The sequence below is a fragment of the Gordionus sp. m RMFG-2023 genome, chromosome 2 (genome assembly GCF_954871325.1).
Source record: "Gordionus sp. m RMFG-2023 chromosome 2, tfGorSpeb1-WG-v2, whole genome shotgun sequence".
NCBI classification, from domain to species: domain Eukaryota; kingdom Metazoa; phylum Nematomorpha; class Gordioida; order Chordodea; family Parachordodidae; genus Gordionus; species Gordionus sp. m RMFG-2023.
The window spans coordinates 29274339-29300392 of record NC_088776.1 but is presented as its reverse complement, the minus strand read 5'-3'; the positions used below and the strand labels follow the sequence as shown (position 1 = coordinate 29300392).

The 26054-nt window shown below is 26.1% G+C and overlaps 1 protein-coding gene across 1 annotated transcript in view; it reads left to right on the top strand.

Annotated features, from left to right (window-relative positions):
* Positions 1-9493: 9493 nt before the first annotated feature.
* LOC135925265 (high affinity cationic amino acid transporter 1-like) overlaps positions 9494-26054 on the top strand; it is a 65772-nt gene continuing 49211 nt past the window's right edge. Inside the window, exons 1-2 of the mRNA XM_065460501.1 lie at positions 9494-9596; positions 24410-24716. Coding sequence (XP_065316573.1) covers positions 24521-24716 — 196 coding nt within the window. The 5' untranslated portion in view covers positions 9494-9596; positions 24410-24520. The remainder of the gene's footprint in view (positions 9597-24409; positions 24717-26054) is intronic.

Here is a 26054-nt window from a genome sequence, read left to right as displayed (position 1 = left end):
TTTATATTAAGTACAAAAAAAATGCTATCTATTTAAAAAATGCCATTCAATACTAATGAAACTTATATGCAATTTATTTATATATTTTTTAAGAAATGTGTTTTTCTTGCCATATAAATTTAGGTAATTTTTTAAAAAAATGATGAGGATTAGTTATTATTTTGTGCGGCTGGTAAAATTAAGAGCAAATCCTTTATGACATTTTAATTTTTGATGGAAAAAGCGACAAAATAAATCTGGGCAGTCGTCTGCAGAAGAAATAATAAAGGTATAATATCATCCCATTTAAGGTTGTAGGTGAAAGTAATGAATAATGACGGATTTGTACAATACCTATTGGGTCCTGATAAAGCTGAGGCCCTGGGCTACTGGTAAAAGAAGAACGCAAAATAATATTTCTGCCAAAGTGTCAGTCTTGGTATCCCCCTCTAAAATAGAATCATGAACGACATTGTCAACTCAACCATAAAACGGTCGTAAGTATTGTTATAAAGGCCATGACAAAACTACAGCATATTTTCCCATTAATAATGCTGATGAAATTGACCACACTACACCTTCTCGTTTGAACATCCCTCTAAATATTCATGAAAGTTCATCAGGGAATCGGATAAAGTATTATTTATATTAACTCCTAGTTAGGTGAATGATAGTGGAATTAAATGCTTTTATTTGTTAAAAATTAGGCAGAGGTGGCATAGGGATTGTGGTAGTGGTGATAGAAATATCATTTGGAGGCAACTGGGTGTATAAAATAAACATATAGATATAAAACATTATATAAAAAACAAAAAAAGCCTACAGAGGATTTCACAGTTCCTTATTATCTTGGCCACCAGTAACTCTAGAACGGGTAAGGCGTTTGTTGAATAGGATTTTTTTTCTTTGCTTTTAATTTAAGTTTAAGGATATGTTGTTAGGAACGCCATTAGTGATCATAGAAGATACTCTCAAAAATTGAGAAGCAAAGGGGTTGTAGGTGTGAACAATATCCTGCAATTCCATTAAAAGACAACGATCTAAAAACGGAACCTGGTTATGTCTGTTTTCTATCTCATTTATACTATCATGTATATATAATTGGGCAAATTTAGGTGTTTCCCCTAATGTTGGTAGGAGTGAACCAATGCGATGATGAACCTGTCCATTAATTTGAAAGGTATAATTACCTGATTGTGAATTGGATAAATTATTATTTATATTAACTCCTAGTGAAGTGAATGACAGTGCGGAATTTTATGCTCTTATGTTTGTTAAAAAGTGGGATGATGATGATCCCCGGTAAATAAACGTAATAAATTTGGTGGAATTGGGAAATTTTAAATAAAATTACCTTCCCATTCAAGTAACATGTAGAAAACTGAATATTTCTACATGATCTTTTTGATAATTTTTCTCCATTCCACATTTTAGCATTGCAGAAGGCGCATATTTCTGTCATGTTTCCGATATCTAATATAGGTGAGTGGTGGTCATCAAATATATGTCGAAATATGCATGGTAGAGGTGCCATAAAGAATGTGGTAGTGGTTATAGAAATATCAGTTGAAGGTATCTGGGTGAATATAAAATAAACCTATATATATAAATAATTAAAAACCTGCAGGGGAGTTAATATCAGGCGTAGGCCCTTATTATCCTGCATACCTGTAATTCTAGAACGAGTAAGGCGTTTAATGAGTCGCCATTTTTTTCTTTGCTTATCTTTAATAGAAATATCATGTTTTGTAGCTATGTGAGGGATCAAGTTTGGGTTAACCTAAAAAAATAAGGAAATCAGGCAAAAATATAAAACATTATTATTGAAATAAAACGAACATTAAAATACTGTACTGAACCTGTAAAGGGGTCAATATATGCATAACTCTAATAGTTGGGAGGCTATCATTACAAAATAAAATTTGTCTAGTTGGGGACTTATCGAGACTATCATGTTTTTCTGAACATTTATTTTGTATTTGATTTTTAATGGTAGATATATCAATATTTAAACAATTTTAAGGAGGAAATAAAGCAGGGTTTGTTATCTAAAAAAACAAATAAAAAAAATTTTAAAAAATGAATGCATTAAACTTGCAGAGGAGTCAAGATTAGGATCAACTCCCTAGAAATAGTGGGAATATCATCAGAAGCTAAAATGGATGTATTCTAAAAAATAAAAAAATATAAGAACATTTATGCTTTTTTAGTATATATATATATACACACTTACTTTATTATGTGTTGTTATTATATTTTGCTGGGATTCACAATCCCTATAACTATTCTTTTGTTGATTGACCTGCCATCTTTTTCTTTCATTAATGACGGATAAATCACCATCTGTACAATCATTAAATGAGGTTAAGACAGGGTTTGTTATCTAAAATAAAAACAAAATAATAATTTAAAAAATATAAATTCATTGAATCTGAAGAGTAGTGAATATAAGGTTCAACTCCCTAGAAATAGTGGGAATATCATCAGAAGCTAAAATGGATGTATTCTAAAAAATAAAAAAATATAAGAACACTTATGCTTTTTTAGTATATATATATATATACACTTACTTTATTATGTGTTGTTAGTATGATTTGCTGGGATTCACAATCCCTATAACTATTCTTTTGTTGATTGACCTGCCATCTTTTTCTTTCATTAATGACTGATAAATTACCATCTGTACAATCATTAAATGAGGTTAAGACAGGGTTTGTTATCTAAAATAAAAACAAAAGAATAATTTAAAAAATATAAATGCATTGAACCTGAAGAGGAGTCAATATTAGGTTCAACTCCCTAGAAATAGTGGGAATATCATCAGAAGCTAAAATGGATGTATTCTAAAAAATAAAAAAATATAAGAACATTTATGCTTTTTTAGTATATATATACACACTAACTTTATTATGTGTTGTTAGTATATTTTGCTGGGATTCACAATCCCTATAGCTATTCTTTTGTTGATTGACCTGCCATCTTTTTCTTTCATTAATGACGAATAAATCACCATTGTCAGTGGCGTAGCTACGGGGGTGGTTTTCGGGTTTGGACCCCTCCCAGAGCAAATTTTTTTTGAGATTATACGTTCAAAAGACATAAAAGTTATTTTATATGAATTATATTTTTCTGGTTATGATGTTTGTGGAAGGATATTATATTACTATTGAAATTATTCTGGATAGTATTATTATAAAGTCATTGAGAATAATCTATTAAATTATAATAACATATTATTGATGCATTTAAAAAATATATTTATTATATATTATCGAAGATATGGTTATGATTTGTAAGATAAACCCGGCCGAAGGCCGGGCAAAAGAGCTGAAGGCCCGTTAAAGGGGGTCGGGGGGGTGAAGCCACCATCTTTTATATGTATGGACCCCCTCTAAGGAAAATTCCTAGCTACGCCATCTGTACAATAATTAAATGAGGTTAGGACAGGGTTTGTTATCTAAAATAAAAATTGTAATTATATGGTTATAGAGTGATGTGGTATGGTTTTTATGGAAGTGATTTGATAATGAATGATTTTGTTTTCACGTTGATTACCATTGATCAAATTTGCTATAATCATTTTGATTGGACAAATAATATTTAAAAGAAAACTATTGGCTAAATTTGATTGACATTTTTAATCTTATTTTTTAATTACCTTACAATTAATTAACCTTAATCTTAATAACATTACATTCATGTTATTTTTTAACTTTTAGAATATCATAATAGGCTTGATAAGTCCCCCAAAAATTTTTTTTTGATGTTAGCCCTCCAACTACTAGAAATATGCATCTAATATTGACCCATCTAGTGGTTTTACATTATTTTAATGATTGTTTAATTTCAACAATAGTTTATATATTTTTGCCTGATTTCTTTATTTGTCTAGGCTAACCCTAATCCCTCACATTGCTACAAAACATGATGAATCTATTATTAAAGATAAACAAATAAAAAAATGACGATTAAACAAACGCCTTACCTGTTCTAGAGTTACTGGTAGACAATATAATAAAAAACTATGCTTGAAATGAACTCATCTGGAGGTTTATTTTGTTTTTTTTATCTTATGTTTTATATCTATGTTTATTTTATTTTCACCCAGTTCTCCAAATTATACTATCACCACTACCACAATCCCTAAGCATCCGCCTATTTCTTAACAAATATAAACATTTAATTCTGTACTATCATTCATTTCACTAGGAGTTAATATAAATATTAATTTATCCGATTCTCTGAGAAACTTTCATGAATATTTAGAGGAATTTTCAAACTTGAATGTACAATACGGCCAATTTCATCAACTTTATTAATAGAAATATATGCTGTAGTTCTGTCGTGGCCTTTATAACAATACTTACGACCATTTTATGGTTGAGTTAACATTGTCGTTCATGATTCTATTTAAGAGGGGGATACCAATGCTGACATTGACAGAAATATCGTTTTGCGTTCTTCTTTTACCAGTATCCCAAGGCATAGGCATATCATCTTTATCAGGACGTAATGTGTTGTATACTGCTTTGTTAATCCGTCATCACTTTCATCTACAACCCTAAATGATATAAAATTATACATTAATTATTTCCTCTCCAGACGACCGCCCAGATTTATTTTGTCGCTTTTTCTATCAAAAATTAAAATGTCAACAAGGATTTGCTCTTAATTTTATCAAATACATAATAAATAATCCTCATTATTTTTTAAAAAAATTATCCTAAATTTATATGTCAATAAAAAAAAATATCTTAAAAAATATATTAATAATTTGCATATAAGTTTCATTAGTGTTTAATGGCATTTTTGTAATTTAAATAGACAGCATTTTTTTTTTTTTTTACTTAACATAAAAAATATCATGGCTATAAAATTCAACTATTGTAAATCCTCCTCAGTAGTCAATGCTATTTCAATAGAATGAAAAAGATATAAAGGTAGATCTATTATTATAATAGATAATATGTCTATAAATTTAATTCCTTAAAAAAATCTTTAATTCCCATATTTTCAATTGATTGAAAAGGTAATCAGTCAGTGTAGTAAAGGAGTAATCTATTGTAATATTTTATATACATATTATGTGTTATATTTGTCAGTTAGATATGATTATATATATATATATATTTACGATTAATATAATATGTGTTGTTTAACTTCCTAATGTATTATGTACACACTTATCCGTGAATGTTTAATCTGATATCGCCATTTACAATTAAATTGCACATTATGGTTAAATTGTAAAACTGATATACATTGTGGATGAATTATAAAACTAAATAAATGTAAATAATGGTTCTACCCAGCGTCTACATGAGCGGAACAGTTTGCATTATATTTGGAGGGGGTAGGCGGCTTTAATAAGGGTAGGATAAATTTTTTGGAGGGTTATCTATTGAATTTTGAGATAAAATAGGACAAAATTTATAGCTGTAAAAATTTTTATTATAGAACTATTATAATACAATTCATCGACCAAATCTATATATTGCAAATAATCATACACATTGTTTTCCAAATAAAACTTTCTGCTATCCTTTTAAATTACATTTAAAAGGTTTAGATATTTCAGCAAGCTCATAAAGTTATAATAATAAATTCATTGTAAATAATGGAGGATTTAATTGAATTTATTATCTAAAAAATAAATCCTATATTCACAAAATATCGATAGTTGGTAGTAGAGATAGATTAATTTAAGTTATCCTTTATAAATTCTCTGAAAAGAGTATCATTATAATTAAAAAGGTGAAAATAATAATATGGAAATATCGCCGCCTAAGATGGAGGGATTTTTTTAGGGGGGGGGGGTTAGGTAAAGGTTTTTGAAGGGGGTTTGCATCCAGTGAAAATCCTGTCATGTAGATGCTGGTTCTACATTCGCTAAAGTCAGCACAACATAATAAAACATAATTTCTTGCTAGAAGCCATTTTTTAGAGGTTTTAGAATTTGTCTTGAATTTTGGTTTGGATATAAAATATTTTTTTAAATCTTGCGATTTTGATGAAGTATCTACTTTAATATTATGTTAAGAAGTCAAGTGTTTTAAAATATTTCCTGTGCTAATGTTTATTGAAAAGTTTTGAATTTTATAGCTAGATTATATTTTACAAAAAATATTTTTTAATTTTTTCAAGATTTTGGCTAATAGCCTTTTCTAAGCAACAATTGCAGTAAAATTTATCAGAATTTATGGAAATTATTTTATTACCTCTTTTTAAGTATAAATAACCAAAGAATTTCCAGATTATGGATTTTTTATTTCGCAGAGTTAGGATAGTAAAATTATTTATAGAATTTTAAATGTAGATGCATGCATTTTAAAAATATGTAAAATTATGATAACTTTTAGAATTTTAGATTTTTGATTGATTGAATTCTATAATGAAGTCAATATAATTATGATTTTAATATAGTAAAAAATAAAAATTCATCAAAATCCTGATTGACATTATAAAAAATTACAACAGTTATGTTGACCAATTATTATAGTAAAAAATATGAAAATAATTTCTTAGCCGGCGTGATTTTCTTAAAAGGCGGCGTTTTCGGCGTAACCAAAAAAGGGCTGGCCGGCGCACAGGTCTAAGTATAACTAAATATTTTTTGCTAGAGTGGTTATAACGTTTACCAGTTCATAAAATTAGACTCTGTTATCGAGCTTTTCAGGTGTATGTATTTAAAGGTATATTTGGTTTGTATGAGGTATTTAGATATAGTGTGGACATTTTTCAGTCTCAGATTAAAATTTGTGACATATTTCTATGTTTTTTTTAAAATAAGTGTGACTCTTGTCCAGTTACTTCCATTTGTGCCTGAGTAGTAAAACCATTGAGTAAAACATGTAATTGCTAAGAGAGGCTTTAACGATTGTTAAAGAGTAGGTTTTTAGTAGATATAATTTCCAGGTTAGGCCCAAATAAGAATTGAGTGCGTATTTTTTTATAAAATTTATATTACACGTTTCTATTTACAAACCACCGTTAACGATTTATTACTTAAAGTTTTATGGTATAAGATATTAAACTTAAAAAAAATAATTTCATGTGTGATGATAGAAAAGAGATAGCGCTTGGTTTATATTACGGTACTATGAATAGTCGAAGTTGCATAATCATAATTTTATTTATTGTAATTCAAAAATTTCATAATATAGATCGTGAATGGGCATCACTAATCTCAGGGGCTCAAATTTTTTTTTTTAGCTAACTCACCTTTTTTAGTGGTAAAAAAATAAATTTTGAGGAGGCTCTTCAAATTTTTCAGGGGGCTCGAGCCCCTGACCTCCCCTTCCCCCCTCCCATTCTCCCCCAAAGTGATAATATTAATATAAACATTTAGACTCAAATTAGAAGAATAACTACGATATTATATGTAATGTTGGTAATTTTATATTATAGAATAGACTCCACAAACCCTATTTTGTGCGGGCCTTCGGCCGGGTTGTAAAATATTTTTACAAAATAGAAGGTTAATTTTATAAAAAATAATTAGTAACAAATATGAAGTTATTAGTTTATATGAAATATAATAAATGACTTAAATATACATTAATATAAAAGCATGGTAATAATTTATTCCAAACAAGTATAAGAAATTTATTTATAAAAGGTAAGTAGACATATGGTTGATATTCCTCTATTATATAGAATTAGTTGCAAAATACTAAAATTCCCCTTTTACAGACATGTTTGACAGTTAGAGAATATATTACATTTAATATTATCAAATTTTACTAATCAATGCTCTTGATAATTATTTAACGCCATCTATATATTTTAAATATAAATTGATATTAAAAATTAATCTTCATATTATACATCCCACAATGCCTTTAAAAGATATTTTCTGATGTCCTTATCAATATTTTATAGTTTTCTGTAAAATATATAATTCGCTATATTGGTAAAAATTAATTGATTGTCAATGAAATCTACGACATATAATATTCCACTGTTTGCATTGTGCTTTAATTTTTTTTATTCTATTTATGATTTAATTTTATCAATAGTTTTATAATTATATTTTACTTTTAGTAATATAAATAAATTAAAGTTACTCACTTTATAAAAAAATATATTTGATATATTATATTATTTAGTAATTTTAAGGGTCTATTATTAATAATTAAAATACATTCCACTTTTGACTTCAGACTTATCTATTCCATTTCTTAAAAAACATTTTTGGTTCATTTTTTTTATATATAAATGCTTTTTTTCTAAAAATGTATAAATTATGATGAATAGTTTTATAAAAAATTATCAACTTTTACATTTTTTCTTTCAAATTATTGTTTAAGATATATACATACATTTTTTGGGGTCAGGGAATGGGGTGGGGGCTAAGGGGGATATTTTTTATTAGCTTAAAATGATATAAAAAGTAATAAATTTCTGAAGGGGGGGAGGGTTATCTCTTGTCCCCACCCCTGGCTACGCCTATGTATTATAGAGTATGTAAATGATTATGTTTTAAATAATATTTACTACGCCGATGTATTATAGAGTATGTAAATGATTATATTTTAAATATATTTAAAGAAAAATTATATATATATTTATGTTTATAGAATTTTATTGTTTAGTTTTTTTATGTGTAAGAGAATTTTTGTTACCTTTAATTTTTTTTTATTTTTCTTAATTTTGACTTTAATTTTTTATAATATATATTAAATTTCTTAATTATATTTTTAATTTTTATTATTTTATAATTATGTTGGATCATGTAATAAAGATACAAGGTCTTTTAAACTCTAACTTATTAAAGTTTTTTACTGATTACCAACAATTCTTATTAACTTCTATTTAAATCTACTTTTCAATCCTTCTTTTTACAGTTACGTCAATCTCACTTTCTAAACTAAATATAATAATGTATATCGTAAAATAAATATGATTCATTTTTGTTTCTACCTCCTTATAACTTTTTATTAAGTTATATATATATATTTTTAAAATTGATAATACTTTATTTAAAAACAATTTTTAATAGGTTAATCTAAATATATAATAAGAAAATAGCATTCAAGTTAATCATATTTAACAAAAAGAAAAGTTATCATTAGCTGATAGATATTGATATAATAAAAATTGTTTAAAATAATAACAAAAAATACGAATTTTAAAACTAAAATAAAATATACTAAAATATATCTTAAGGGAATCTAACAAAAACAAATCGACTATTTCAACAAATTTTAAATTTAATCAACTATTAAAAGAAAAATAAATAAATTCTAATATTTTATTCCGTTGTTTTTATTTTTAATCTATAAATAATATTTATTTTAATTTATCTCTTTTTTTGAATGTCGTCTTATATTACCCTTTAAGGAGGTAAAGTATCTGGCTATGAACATGGAAAAAAATCTAAATTTTTGTTAGAGATATTCTGCAGCATCAGCTCTGAGGCGAACTAATGTGTGTTTATTATATAATTTTGAAAAAAAGGGATTGTTAATAGGCATAAATGACGAGATAAATTATATGAAATTGGTTGTCAATCTTTTGATTTTAGCACAACAGTATGTTTCCCAAATCATTTTATTAACGTAATAAAATTTGGCACAACACCAAATTAGAAAATGCTTTTATTCTACAATAATTAAGTATATACATTTATATTATAAAATTAATAGATTTATGGTAATAAATTTACTTTTAATTTAATTTATATATTTTCTCAAGTTTACTAAGTATTCTGTTATTTTCTTAAGATTTGCTACAATATATTATAGTATATTTAAAAAATTGGAATCTGTATGTATATTTTAATAATTGCAAAAATTTTAATATTAATTAATGAAAGTTCCAAAATCATTCATTGACTCTTGTTGACTTTTTCCATAGGGGTAGGCAATATTTTTCTGGATGGAGGAATAGTTTTTTATCCAAAATGTTAAAAGGCCCTATATCTTTTAAATATGATAATAGAGTATTTATGGTTTTAATCAAAGTTGGTCTAGCACCATTTGTAAATCTTATCTTTATTTTGAATATTTATTTAGTTTTTCCATCCATAAATTTTGTTGAAAGTGTCTGCCATTTGAAAACCTTTGGCTGGGTTATTTTTTTTTATAAAATATTAGTTTAAAACATTGGTTAATCAATGTTAGCTGACAAATTTCCCAACTTTTATATATTTTATTTTTAATGATAGACTTGGATTTCTAATTCTATAATTATACCTAAATCATGTTTTTCTAATATTTGTTTTATTCAATATAACTTATCATTATCTTTTATTAAAATATTATTTTATTTAGTGATGTGCCAATATTTATAACTGAATCAGATTAGATCAATTTTTTGTATCTTTTAAAATACTAATTATTGGCTGATTTTAAATTTTATTATCAAATTCAATAAAATGGCATCTTAATTTAAATTTATTAATATTTAAAAAAATATATAAGTAAAGAACATTTTTATATAATTAAAATGATAATATAAAAAAATAGTAATAAAATACATAATATATTTTTTATAAGAATGTTTATATTTTAAAAACTTAATAATGGATTTGTAAAAAATTTTAACAATTTATATTGATCTTAAATAGAATACTTTTTTACTCAATAGAATGACTTTAGAACAAAAAAAAGTTAGGGAACTAATTTTATGGCTATGATCTTTATTTTATAGTTTTATATTTATATTCATAGTTTAATAATTATATTCACTTCACAGCTTAATAATTATTTTCATAGTTTAATAATTATATTATTTTTAATTCTTTTTACGGGTCATTCTACGTCAAATGAGCAAAAAAAATGAGATTTTCGGCCGACCCCCTACGATTTTTTTAAAATTTGGTAAGCAAAGAAAGGTCAATGTTACTAAGAAATAGCCAAAATTTTAGCCTCCTAACATTTATATTTTTGAAGATATTAGGGTTCAAAGTGGCAAAAATGACGTATTTTTACCATTATCTGCCTTCATTCAATTAAGCATATCTTAAAAACTACATAATTGTAAATAACAAATTTAATATCAAAATTACGTACAAAGATTCTACTTTTAGATAAATAAAAATTTTTATTTTTTTTTCCAATTTCCGGTCATTTTATTTAATATATAAGGACTAAAAACGATTTTTTGGAAATAATACGACCTTCAATTTTTTTAAAAAATTTAGTAGACATTATTAAACTCTTCCTTTATATTTATAAAAAAAAATTGGTCTGGGACGCGGCCATCTTCATTCTCAAAATGGATAAAAATGTTTAGGAAAGTGTATAAGTATTTTCACGAAAATCGGCGTCTTTGTATAAAATTATATATTAATAAGTTTTTAATGGTTTTTCTTGAACTATTTGATATAATTAAAAGGATTATTCATCTTGTAAGTGAAAATAACAATAAATGGGGCTTTCATTCAATTATAGAAATTGTCTATCGATAAAAGAAATTCAATTTATTACTTTATTTATAATTTATTATAAAAATTTTTGCCCATATAACATATATTTAATAAATATTAATAAAATATGTTCAATTAAGTTTCGAGTTCTTGAATATATGAATCAGAATCTTGTGCATTTCATATATGGCGCCCTAAATATTAAAAAAATTGATATAATTTAAATTTAAACTCACTTTTAAAAGATTCTAATTTTTTGGTAGTGCATTTACTTTCTTGTGACGACAATGTATAGTATAACTACGGCCAGTAGCATTTAACAGTGAAACTAATGTTAAGATATGACATTTGGGCAAGCAAAGAGTGTCGTCTATACTTGGAAATGTAAAGGAATTAGAAGGTCCGGATGGGTGTAGAAACTTTATATATATTTCTTCCTGCTTTTGATTTTTCACTAAAACAAAGCTAACCACCAATTAGAATCATAAGGATACGTTAGGTATCCTGATATTTCTTCAATAATTATACTTTCATCATTATATGATAACTATTCTAAAGTACTTTTTATTGAATTGGAATACATTTTACTTTTAAATTATGTAGATCTGTTGGAATCAAGGTGTGTATTTTGTGTGTTCCAGGTATAGATCTAGTTTTTGAAAATCTTTCCCTGAGTAATAGATCTTCGTAATCATTATTTATTTTGGTCATCTATTCAAAATATATGACATTAATATTTTCTTTAGCTAACTCGTACAATTCATATGATGTGTACTTTGAGTAAGGCTTTGTAAACTAGCTCTAGAGGCTAATCTTTTAACAGTGTCACCAATCCCTTCACAAACACTTTTCCCGTGTGCTGTAGCAGAAAAATGCCATTTCGCCTGTACCCCGAAATCCATCTCATGATAGCAAATATTAATAAAATTTTTACGATTTTTATACTGTGCAGCGGATCCACCGGAAAACAAAAAATTTTATTAATTAAAAAATTTAGCAATGTTTTTTTAAAGTTATGTACTGCTATTGTATTGTGTTGCAAAGATTCGGATATCATTACATAATTTAGGCAACAAATATTGAAATTATCTTTATAATATATAACAAAAGGGTGAGCAGTGGATTGAGCCCTATTCCAATGATAATTTTGTACTTCATCCTGAAGTATAAAGTTATAATTTTCTTAAAAATCACATAAAATTAAATATTGGTCTTAGTCTAAGTTCAATTTTAGATTGTTTTGATACAACGATTGTTGCGTTGAAATAAAAAAATGGAGTAATAAAGATTCCATTTTTCAAAAAAGGCATTGATAAATTCACCTACTGGTAAGAATGGTTCTATCTACGGATAGCCATTGTTTGTATGTTATAAATTCGATGTCCTTAGAACGAAACAATATTTCTATTTGATCGCGTAAATGTGTTGACCCTGGACAATTATCACATTTTCCCATATAAACTGGATGGTTGAGGCGAATTACAAATTATTAAGTGTAAAATATGTTTGTATGTTCCTAAAGGGCAACATATCATTGGTTAATTTGGGTGAATTTGATCCAATGATCATTAATTTAAAATTTTGGTGGTAGCTAATCACATACATGTGTACCACTACCTCCAACGAGTATACAATTTTTAAGCGAATGCTTGCAAATTTCGAAAAACCAATTTTAACATCAGGCCTCATTTCTTTAAAAAATATATGAATTTCTTTCAAATTATCTAAAATTAATCTCTTATGTATGGTATTCTTTTTTCCGTCTTTGGTCAAAATCGAAACGCAATCTTTCTTGCCTGGCATGATTCTGCTTATTTCGTCCATACAATAAAATTCTTGTACAATTTTAACTGTATATTCGTCTATAGTTTTTCCAGGCTTGGGGTTAGGTGTTGATAGAAATCAAAATACCAAGAAATTTATTAAAAAATGAATTAATATAGTGAGCATGTGTTATTGAATGATTAAAACCCTTTCGCGCCCGAAATATTTCCCATGAACAAAAAATACTTGTACTTTGATATAATAAAATAATCATTTTGACATTTTGATATAATAAAATAATGATTTTGACAGGTTAATGATAAAATATGAATTAATAAATATTGTTTTATAAATTAATATCTCTAAGTACCAACCATTAGTTTCTTTAAATATAAAAATTAATTGATTAAAAATTTTAATGACAAATGATCTCGCTGGGCGCGAAAGGGTTAATCAATTTTAAAATTTTTATTTATTTTATTGATTGAAACACTTATTTATTGTTATTCTAATTTAGTAAGGCTATGCCGATTTTAGAAAATCTGATCCAATATTTATATTGTTTTGGGTAATTTTATGATAATACTTTTATTTTGTATATAATTTCATAATTGTAATATTTTAAAAATATCAAATTATTTTAAAAAATTGAGTAGAGAAAATTTTGATATTATTTTTGGCGTCTATGAAATGGATAAGATTCTGATTCATATATTCAAGAACTATAAACTTAGTTGAATATATTTTATTAATATTCATTAAATATATGTTATATGGGCAAAAAATTTTATAATAAAGTAATAAATTGAATTTCTTTTATCTTTTATCGATAGACAATTTCTATAATTGAATGAAAGCCCCATTTATTGTTATTTTCACTTACAAGATAAATAATCCTTTAGATTATATCAAATAGTCCAAGAAAAACCATTAAAAACTGATTAATATATAATTGTCCAAGAAAAACCATTAAAAACTGATTAATAAATAATTTTATACAAAGACGCCCCCTTTCGGGGAAATATTTATACACTTTTCTAAACATTTTTATCGATTTTGAGAATGAAGATGGCCGCGTCCCAGACCAATTTTTTTTTATAAATATAAAGGAAGAGTTTAATAATGTCTACTAAATTTTTTAAAAAAATTGAAGGTCGTATTATTTCCAAAAAATTGTTTTTAGTCCTTATATATTAAATAAAATGACCGGAAATTGGAAAAAAAAATAAAATTTTTTTTTTATCTAAAAGTAGAATCTTTGTACGTAATTTTGATATTAAATTTGTTATTTACAATTATGTAGTTTTTAAGATATGCTTAATTGAATGAAGGCAGATAATGGTAAAAATACGTCATTTTTGCCACTTTGAACCCTAATATCTTCAAAAATATAAATGTCAGGAGGCTAAAATTTTGGCTATTTCTTAGTTACATTGACCTTTCTTTGCTTACCAAATTTTAAAAAAATCGAAGGGGGTCGGCCGAATCGTGGTTGATTATTTTCAGTTTTATAATTATATTCATAGTTTTTATTATTACAATTTTTAAATTATTTTAACCTTTTTTAAATTATTTTAACCTTTTTTAAATTATTTTAACCTTTTTTAAATTATTTTCACAGCTTTATTAAATTATTTAAATTTTTAAATTAATTCTCAGTTTAATAATTATTTTCACAGTTTTTAAAATAGTCGCTCATTTTCATGATTGTTTTCTTTTTTAGTTAAATTCATAGTTTTGATAATTTTATTATACATTTGAAATTTATTAACTCGACTGTAGCCAGTGGTATAGGATTTGTTGTTATATTATTGTATTTATTTAATATGCCAATGTTTGACATAATTTAATTTAAAATAAAGATGTCTTATAAGATAGCAAACTGGATTTTAATTTATATTTTGTTACATTTTTGTCAATCATAATGATTCAGATGAATATAAATATTAGAATGGAATAAAGATGAAAAGGGAAAGCAGCAGGTTTTATAAGAGTAGAAATGTTCAAAGGTTCTGAAGATTTGGGCATTGAATGGCTAATGAATTTATTATATCTAATTGTCATACAAGGAATATCCTTTAAATTGCATGTCTTATAGAGCCATTAAACTCCTGGAACATGCTATGAAGGTATTTGAGAGTAAAGAGATATAAGGGAACAAATGAATTCAGAAAACACAGTTGGGTTCTACATCAGGGAAAAAGCAGATGCAATTTTTGTGATGAGACAAATATCTTGCAAATGAAAATAAACTATATTTTTTAATATAAGTACTTTGAAGAGCTTTATAATATTAAATTTTCCTTTAGACTCACAAATAAGTTCATTTTTGTTTAGTATATATTATAATATTTATTATGTTTGACCTTTCAAAATCAAGTGCGGTCTAGGGGGTGGAGGTGGGTAAAGGTGTAAAAAATAATTTTTTTTGATATGGGTATCAAATAAAAGCTAATTTTAATATGGTTTGACTATAAGTCTTCATTCTTGGTCTTGATGGGTATGACTTGGTGGGGGGGGTCAACATATTAACAAAAAGGGATCATGACTATCCGGGATCTTCAAGGGATTTAAAGGGATAAATAAAAAATTAGAATTTTAAGTTAAGGAATGATAATACGGTATTATCACGTTTTAATTGTGATAAAGAGGGATTTTATTTTAAAAGCGTTTTCCACGCGTTTCGTTGCGTTTTTTTAATTTTATTGTTATTCATTAATTTTCAATGTTGTTTTTTTTTGGCCTTATGATATAAGATATGTGTAATATAGGGTATCAATCGGTAGCTAATCAAAAGGTCTATTCAACTGGAGGTCAATCTCTCCCCCATACTGGGCGGGTCTAGGTTTTGGGGGATCGAAAATATTTTTATCAACATAAAATATCGATATGAGTATCAAATTAAAGCTAATTTTAATATGGTTTGACTGAAAGTCTTTATTATTGGTCTTGATGGGTATGACTTGGTCTGAAGGGTGGGGGGGGGTGTGTAAAAAAAATATTTTTTTGATATGGGTATCAAATAAAAGCTAATTTTAATATGGTTTGACTGAAAGTCTTCATTATTGGTCTTGATAGGTATGACTTGTTGTGGGGTGTGGGGGTAAGGGTGGGGTGTGCGGGTAGGGGTAGGGTGTAAAAAAATATTTTTTGGTATGGGTATCAAATAAAAGCTAATTTTAATATGGTTTGACTGAAATTCTTTATTCTTGGTCTTGATGGGTATGACTTGGTCTGGGGGGGGAGTGGGGGGTTGTAAAAAATAATTTTTTTGATATAGGTATCAAATAAAAGCTAATTTTAATATGGTTTGATTGAAAGTCTTTATTCTTGGTCTTGATGGTTATGACTTGGTCTCAGGGGTGGGGGTGGGGAGGGGCGGTGTATAAAATAATTTTTTTTGATATGGGTATCAAATAAAAGCTAATTTTAATATGGTTTGATTGAAAGTCTTTATTCTTGGTTTTGATGGGTATGACTTGGTCTCAGGGGTTGGGGTAGGGGGGTGTAAAAAATAATTTTTTTTGATATGGGTATCAAATAAAAGCTAATTTTAATATGGGTTGAATGAAGGTCTTCATTCTTGGTCTTGATGGGTAGGACTTGGTCTGGGAGGAGGTCAATATTAACAAAATGTCTAGTTGGATAGAATTTACAGAAATAAAAGAGAATGAAGATAAAACAATTTTTTAAATCTTTTTTCGGTTCCAATCCTGAACTTGAAATATATAATATGCAGTGTTGTATATTAGCACGATATTCCATAGCTATTTTTTTTAGTATCGATATCTTTAGCGTGATTTTTAAAAAAAGAGAGATAACGGTAGCTCGTTACTAAATAAATAGCAAAAATTATTATAACAATTTTATAATTAATTCTAAAATCATAATCTTTTAATTTTATTTTATTTTAAAATTTAAATTTACATTTAAAAATAGGCAAAATATATTTTTCAAAAAAATAAATTTTTTTAAATGTCGACAGTATAGAATGATAATGAAAATAATTTTGGTACAGATTATATCGACAAAGGAATATCCCTTGAAAATGATGATGATATGGAATTTCCTTTTCCTTATCACAAATTATTTTAATCTCGATAAAAATAATTAACACAATATATAAATTTTGCTGTAATATGTGGCCGAGGTTTTATCATCAAACAAAACTAGTTGCTTCAACTTGAGAAAACATTTAAAGGTAATATATCACCAAAAATTAATATCAATGTATAGCTCAATTCTTAATCTTTAAAAAAAATTAGAGCATCTATAATAGTTTTTGAGTTAGATGAGTTTAGGTGAAAGTTGATTTTCTGGCCTAGCCTAAACATACTATATTTCAACTGGCCATAAGATAGTGAATTTTTATGGGTATCTAATAAATAGTAATTAAAAAATCTTTTGATTATATTAATAATGCCAGGCTAAGCGGGCATCCTAAGATATAATGAATATTATTATTCACGCAGAACATAAACATGGGTATTAAATAAAAGTTAAATACATTTAGACTTCATTATTAAATACAATTATAAGCAGGGGTTAAATATAGTCATTGCTATTTATAAACTCATTGTAGCCTAATGATAAAATTATTTGCTAGCAACTTAATCTAATTTGTAATATTTTTAAATCTCAAAATTTCGGCTATATTTGAAACCATTGATTCATAAATTTTAAAATGACATTATAAATTTTTCTTATTGCAGTTATAAATTATTGCACTTCTTTATAAGCAAATCAATATTATAATATTTTTTTTCAAGCCATATAATCAACAACATATTTTATTGATTTCGATAATTAATTTAAAATATATCAACAATTATTTATTATTTACACAAATAATATTTAAGTGATATTTTGTGGAACATTTAATGCCATTTTTAAAACATTGACACCTCTTATTGTTGCAACTTTTTTGGCAATTGCAAATTGATTTAAAACTACCATAAGAAGATGTACTTCTTGATGCTGTTATTATGAAGATCGTTTTATTAGGAATGATAAAATTGGTAAATTTTATTGATTTATGAATGTTCGTTTTTAAAAATGGGGAATCAATTTTTCCCAAATTAGTTCCAACCCATAATTTCTCGCCCTCCATTTGTATAATTTCGGCCTCAATATTTTTTGGGGCATAGATTAGATATATCATTTTTATTTATTGGGATCAGTATGTGATTCCCAATGCAAAATTTTATCTTTAATTTTATTCTTATAAGCATTCTCCTGCTTCTTCCTATCTATTAAATATGAAATAAACGAAGGTAGTCTGGTTAAAATATTTTCGATGCTGTTGCCAATCGAGTTTGTAGTATATTTATCTTTCCATAATATTATATTTCCAATTTTATATTTTGTTCCCTCCGAAAGAATATATTCAATATTGTAAAAGATTCTTAACAATTTGCCCTCCTTATTTTGTAAGCAATCAGAACACCCTCAGGTTTATCAGTACTATTATTGTTATAAAGTAGGTATAACGTATTGCAAGTCTCATTAGAAACTATGGTGAAATCTTGTTTAAAATAAAAAATATATAAAAATGAAGAGTTAAATTTGTAGAGTTAGTAAAATATTTATTGATTATATTACTTTCATCAGAAAAGGAATGATTTCTCAATCCATTGCCATTATATGATGAGCTTGGTATAGAATTTTGAATTAAACCTTTTAATTTTAAGTTTAAAATATTTATTATCATTCAATTTTTACTCATTTCATCAGGATTAGACTCGATCAATAAGTTATCAGTGAACGTTGAACTAGGTGTAACATTATGTATTAAACCTTTAAAAAATTTAGGAGTTACAATTTTATTTTTATTCTAGCATATTTTATTATTACTGATTTCATCAGGATCACATTCTATCAATGAATTTTCGTTTGATGTTAGTCTTGGAAGAGTATGAACCAAACCTTTATAGAATTAGGGGGTAAATATATTTAAAAATAAAAGAATCATTTTTTATTTAAAGACTGGTGGTGATGCGGAGGTTTAAATTTTGTGAAAATATTAATATTATTTTTTATAAATTTCGATAATTTTGAATTAAACCATTAAAAAATTTAGGAATTATATTTTTATTCTAGCATATTTTATTATTACTGATTTCATCAGGATCACATTTTATCAATGAATTTTCGTTTGATGTTAGTCTTGGAAGAGTATGAACCAAACCTTTATAGAAGGGGGTAAATATATTTAAAAATAAAATAATCATTTTTTATTTAAAGACTGGTGGCGATGCGGAGGTTTAAATTTTCCGAAAATTATTAATTATTTTATAAAAATTAAACCTTTAAAAATTTAGGAGTTACAATTAAATATTTAGTTCTATTATTACCGATTTCATTAGGATCATATTCTATCAATGAGTATTCCCTTGATGTTAACCTCGGAAGAGTATAAACCAAACCTTTATAAATATAAAATAATCATTTTTTTTATTTGGAGTAGTGGCGATGCGGAGGTTCAAATTTTCTGAAAATTATGGGGTCCCTTAAGAATTTTAATTTTTTTAAAAAAATTTCGATAGATTATTTTTTAAACTGAGCCCTCTTAAATAATATGAATTTTTACTCATTTCTTCATGATCAGAATCCACATTAACTATTTCTTGTGTCAGTTCCGGTGTTCTAGCGAAAAAAACATTAAATGGGGTTTTAATTGTTCTAGAATATCATAGATTGATATTAAATACAATTTTAGGGAGCGCAGTCGCCCAATCATGTTCTTTCGTCTCCAGCATGTATCCGCTTATTCTTGACTCTAAAGTTCCATTTGCTCGCTCAATTAAACCACTGGTTTCTGGGTGGCATGGTCGCGAATGTGCAAATATTACCTTTGGAAATTCATCCTTTAACATAGATTCAACTATTTTATCTACAAGTTTTTTTAGACAAATCCATAATTTTATTTACTTTTAAATTTTCGTCCATTATCATTTTGTAAAATTTTTGGAGGACCAAAGTAAAAAACAATTTCCGTATAACTTTTACTGTTTGTTCCCCTTGTTTTGATATAAGAGGCTTTGCGTATGTATTAGAAAAATGGTCTTTAAAGTGAATTATGTATTTAAATTCTCCATCAGGAGTGCTACTAAAATCAATAAGATCCATTACAACTCGACCCCATACTGCCGTGGACTTTAAAGCTTTACCAGTTGGAGTCTTCGGCAACGTCGTCTTCAATGAGCATACCTCGCAATTTTTTATATAATCTTTGAGCTTATTCACTGGAACAGTTGCATATATTGTTTCAATCGATTTGATAGTTGTGTTCACTTCTAAATATTTAAGAAAAAAGATTACTAGTTTTTCTTAAAAATAATCGGCCTGATGAAATCGGTAATAATAGAACTAAATTTTTCATTGTAACTCCTAAATTTTTTAAAGGTTTAATTCAAAATTATCTAAATTTATAAAATAACTAATAATTTTCGGAAAATTTAAACCTCCGCATCACCACCAGTCTTTAAATAAGAAATGATTATTTTATTTTTAAATATATTTACCCCCTAATTCTATAAAGGTTTGGTTCATACTCTTCCAAGACTAACATCAAACGAAAATTCATTGATAGAATGTGATCCTGATGAAATCAGTAATAATAAAATATGCTAGAATAAAAATATAATTGTAACTCCTAAATTTTTTAAAGGTTTAATTCATAATGTTACACCTAGTTCAACGTTCAATGATAACTTATTGATCGAGTCTAATCCTGATGAAATGCGTAAAAATTGAATGATAATAAATATTTTAAACTTAAAATTAAAAGGTTTAATTTAAAATTCTATACCAAGCTCATCATATAATGGCAATGGATTGAGAAATCATTCCTTTTCTGATGAAAGTAATAAAATCAATAAATATTTTACTAACTCTACAAATTTAACTCTTCATTTTTATATATTTTTTATTTTAAACAAGATTTCATCATAGTTTCTAATGAGACTTGCAATACGTTATACCTACTTTAAAACAATAATATTACTGATAAACCTGAGGGTGTTCTGATTGCTTACAAAATAAGGAAAATTCTTTGAATCCTTTTACAATATTGAATATATTCTTTCGGAGAGCACAAAATATAAAATTGGAAATATAATATTATGGAAAGATAATTATACTACAAACTCGATTGTCAACAGCATCGAAAATATTTTAACCAGACTACCTTCGTTCATTTTATATTTAATAGATAGGAAGAAGCAAGAGAATGCTTATAAGAATAAAATTAAAAAGATAAAATTTTGCATTGGGGATCACGTACTGATCCCAATAAATAAAAATGATAGATCTAATCTATGCTCCAAAAATATTGAGGCCGAAATTAGTAGATTGTTCAAAAATTCCTTTCATTGTTATTTTTGCTTTTTGAATATACTGAACCAAAAATGGACCTGTCTAGATGAGTACAGTCATTTTTACAGATAATAACTTATCATTTATATCTTTGATTATATTTTGCCGAATACTTAAGGCTAATTCTGCAACACTAGATTGAATATTTTGAGAATTAATTTTAATAATACCCATGCCTTCTAGATCAAGAATTTTTTTTTAAAACGCTATCATCGATTAATTTTAATGGTCTGCCATTAAAAGTGAACAACTATGTATAAGCATCGATTATTATTATTTTATTTGGTTTTACTGATATTGTATGTTCTTTTAATGTTTCTTCCATCGTTTGTTGGCTTGATAACATCTTAAACATTTTTATTTTATTAGGCTTTTGTTGTGATATTTTGTTAATTGAGGGTGGTCTCTTTTTATGTGACGCTCAAGATTTGCTCCATGATGTCCTTTCATGTTTATTTGACAATCAGTAATATTACATTTTGATGTGTCATTTATAATACTATAATTTATATATTGGATTTAATTTTTCTCAAGGCATTATAATTTATTAGCTTAAAAATTTAAAAAATGTAAAATGGCAATATACATACGTTATCATCGTCCGTTTCATATAATGCTGCTACTAAATCTTTGAATACACTGGCAAATGAACACAATTTGTTACGTAATTTAACACTCAATATATTTACCAAATGTGCCAGTTTTTCCAAGGCCTTTTCAGAAATACCTTTATTAGGGGTGTACTGATACCACTTTTTGGAGGCCGATCCGATCCGAATATCTAATTTTGTATTCTGTAAAGATACCAATGTTTTTAATTTTTAATATACTTTTTATTAGTAAAACCTATAATCTAATAACTTATGTCATTTAAATATATTATAATGATTATTTATACTTTATATTCAATTCAATTGCAATTCTAAAAGTATATAAAATATTTTTATTGTTAAATCATTTTTATATAATAAGTAATAATATTAATCTATATACATAATAAGTAATAAACAAATATATTATGATGAAATAAATATTTAAAATAATATTTAACATTAATATATCGAAGATTTCCTTTTAGAAATACCAAAATTTCCAATTTATCAGAGGTCAGCCTGTGGCGATGGCAACTGTCAATATCACCAGCTTCACTAAAAAGATTCGGAAGAGATTATCGCACACTTTTATAAACAGAATGCGCAAAAAAATAACAATATGGCAGAATGTTTATTAATTAATTATTATTATTAAAAAATTAACATAAAAATGGATATAGATTTTATTTATAAAAATAAATGATTTTAGATATAACTTTAAAAAAAAATTTAATAACAGTTTATTTTTGTTAAAAACGCCATTTTTTATTGGATCGGATCTGAAAATTTTATAATATTGGCCGATAACATATTTTAAAATGGGTAAAATATCGGCCTGATCCGATCCTATAAAAAATATCGGTACATCCCTAACCTTTACTATTAATTTCAACAAAATGCCTTGGATGCAAATATTGCACATTCAAAATAAGCTCTCTATTCACAGCAAACCGTTCTAACAAGCTGTTTATAATTTGATCAATTATAGGATGAAATACTTCTACCGGCCTATCGATTCTTGAGGACGTTGATCTTGGCCATCGTCACTATACATTCTCTTCGCTCGTTCTATTCGATTTTTTCGCAGAGTATTCTATACCCAGATACTCTGGACGCTTTATATATGAAAGTGTTTCATTTAAATTAGAAGCCATTTTTATTGCTTTATTTTGAATCGATATAATAGTTATCGATGATATTTTCTTTGCTGACAAAATATCTAAATTTTTAGTTTGAAAATATAATGACAGTGGCCCCATTATTTCAAAAATTTCCAAATATATTATAGCTTTACTTAGAGTCTTTGTAAATTTATCTTTTTTACAAATAAGTTTTTTTTCATAAACAATAATTATTAAAAATAAAACGCATCAATAATTATAACTAAAAGTCGATTTTCATATTATTTAATCCCCCCCCCCCTCCCATCAGTGAGTAAAATTTTTAAAACTTTAATGAAAATAAAACTTTTCATTTTAATTGGATAATAAGAACTGTATAAAAATTTAACATACAATTTTGTTGAAATTTGAAAATTTCTTAAAAAATCATACTTTTGGACATCTTAAAAAGAGTAGAAAACCAAAATTATTTTAAAAAAATATGTAATTTGACTTAAAACTTTTAAAGAGATGATCGATAAATACCCAATAAAGTTTATGGTGAAAAAATACCCCCCTCCCCCTTTTACAAAAATCCTGAATACTTATTTTTTTCTAGAAATTTCAATTATATACATTTATTCGTTAAAAAAATTAACTTATAAATTTTTTAATAGGGAGAATTTGTATTGATAATAATATTTTTGAAAACTTGCAAGCTAAGGTATATATCTCCATGTCCCTCCCATTGGTTACATTCCTATGACTTTTTTGCTTTAACTATTTTTTAAAAGTTTAATTTTAAGATGTTTCTTTAATTTTATCTTATTATAAACTATTAAATTAAATTTTATAAATATTTGATTTTCAATACACCTATTTTTTTAGTTTATTCCTTAAAGGGGTTGTAAATTGATTTTCATATTTGCATATTTGAAACAGATCCAAAATTTATTTTTGAAATTACAATAAATATACCATTTTGTACATAAGAACATTCAAACATTCCCAATTGATCATATAATATAAGTGAATAAAACATTAATTTAGTATTTAAGTTTTTAATGAATTTTTAACTTTTTTATATAAGAAATTGGCTAAATTTTATCATTATTTTTTCAAGTAGACATTTTATAGAAAAAATTGACCGTTTAAACATTCTTATGATTCATCGTGTTAAATTTTTCATATTTCTAATGTTAAATTTTATTATTCAAATTTACTAGACGCTTTGCCATAGAACCAGCATAATATTTGAGTATTCTTGGTTTTGAGATAGCCATACGATCAATATATATTTTTTAATAATATTGGGAATTTTGTACCAAATTTATCAAATGGCTCGAAAAGATATGGATATTTGTAACAGTGATTTTGGGCCTGAGAAAAATACGAATTCATCCGGAAAGATGATGAATAATTGTGCTGGCCGCTTTGTTGATAAATTGTTTCGTAAGAAGAGGATTGATTTCGGAAATTTGTGCGATACAAAGTTGTCAAGATGCCTAAATCTTTTTGATCTCACTGCATTAGGTAAAATGATTAATAAATTAAAAAGAATATACGTTAGAGATCTGCAAATCTCATGGGCCGTATGGCAAAAAATTAAATTGGCCATTCGTACATAAAAAATTAACGAACAGGTCCTTGCAGGATAATTCATACATAAAAATTGTGTAAGCCATCGTAAATCTCTGATTTTTAATTTTAATGTTTTGATATGTTTTTTTGAAGTTAAAGCTAATATTTAGACTTTGATTAATACTATTTGAAAATAAATTACAATATGCTTATTTCTATATATTTTAAGAGCTCTGACTAAAAATTAATTCAAAAATTAAACAAGTTATTATCAAATTGGTTCTTATAGAAATAGATATAGCCATAGAGTAGAAATGACTAGCCTTAACTAACATTGATAAAAATAAGATAAAGACATTAAAAATGTGTTGACGGGAAAATTCGTCTAAAAATAAATTAAACAGGCTGGGTCAGACTTTTCGTAAAATTTTAATAGGTCGGTCCGGAAAATTAATAAAAATGGGCAGAGACAAGTCCAACAAGCATTTAAATAACGTGCCGGGCAACTTGTGCAAAAAATCAATAAAGGATCGGTTGCAGATCTCTGATATATGAAACATTTCATTTTTAAAAATAAAATAATTATTGCCACGTTTAAAAATAATTATTATAAGATCCATATAAATAATTTTTTATTTTTGATATATTTTGGGTCAAAATTTTTTTTAATTGTTTTTTTTTATAAAAAATTGTTGTAGCTAATAAATGATGCATGATATATAGCACTTTTGCTCCCTGGCATTGAAAAGTTCAACAGAGCTACGCTAGGTATTCCTCATTTCCATATATTTGGAACTAATTTAATTTGAGCTAAAAAGTAAAAATAAGTGGAGCCTTCTACACGTTTGTGGGCGTCGCGCATACCTGCAACGCGCAACATTTCGAAAAATGTTGCTAAACTTCTATAGGCTTAATATAAAAGAGCGGGAAAAAAAAGTTTAAAAAAACAAGATTAAATGAAATCACGCACTTCGCGATTTGCGACTTTCAAGGTATATATCTGGTTGTGCTAGCACTCTAAAATTTTGTTTTATTAACATTTACAACATAAATAACTATCATGCCAAGTTTCATTCATTTTTGAGATGGTTGGCTTAATCACTGAGCGATTTTCATGGAATTAACCAAAGCTTATAAATAATTAATTATTTTTTGCAAAGAAAATCATACAAAGATGTGGATGTTTTAAAAATGACACTTTCATAAGGATTCTCTAAACTAATTTTCATTACCATATCAAAATCTACAGAAAATAAACGAAATAAAACCCAATGATTTCATATAACTTTA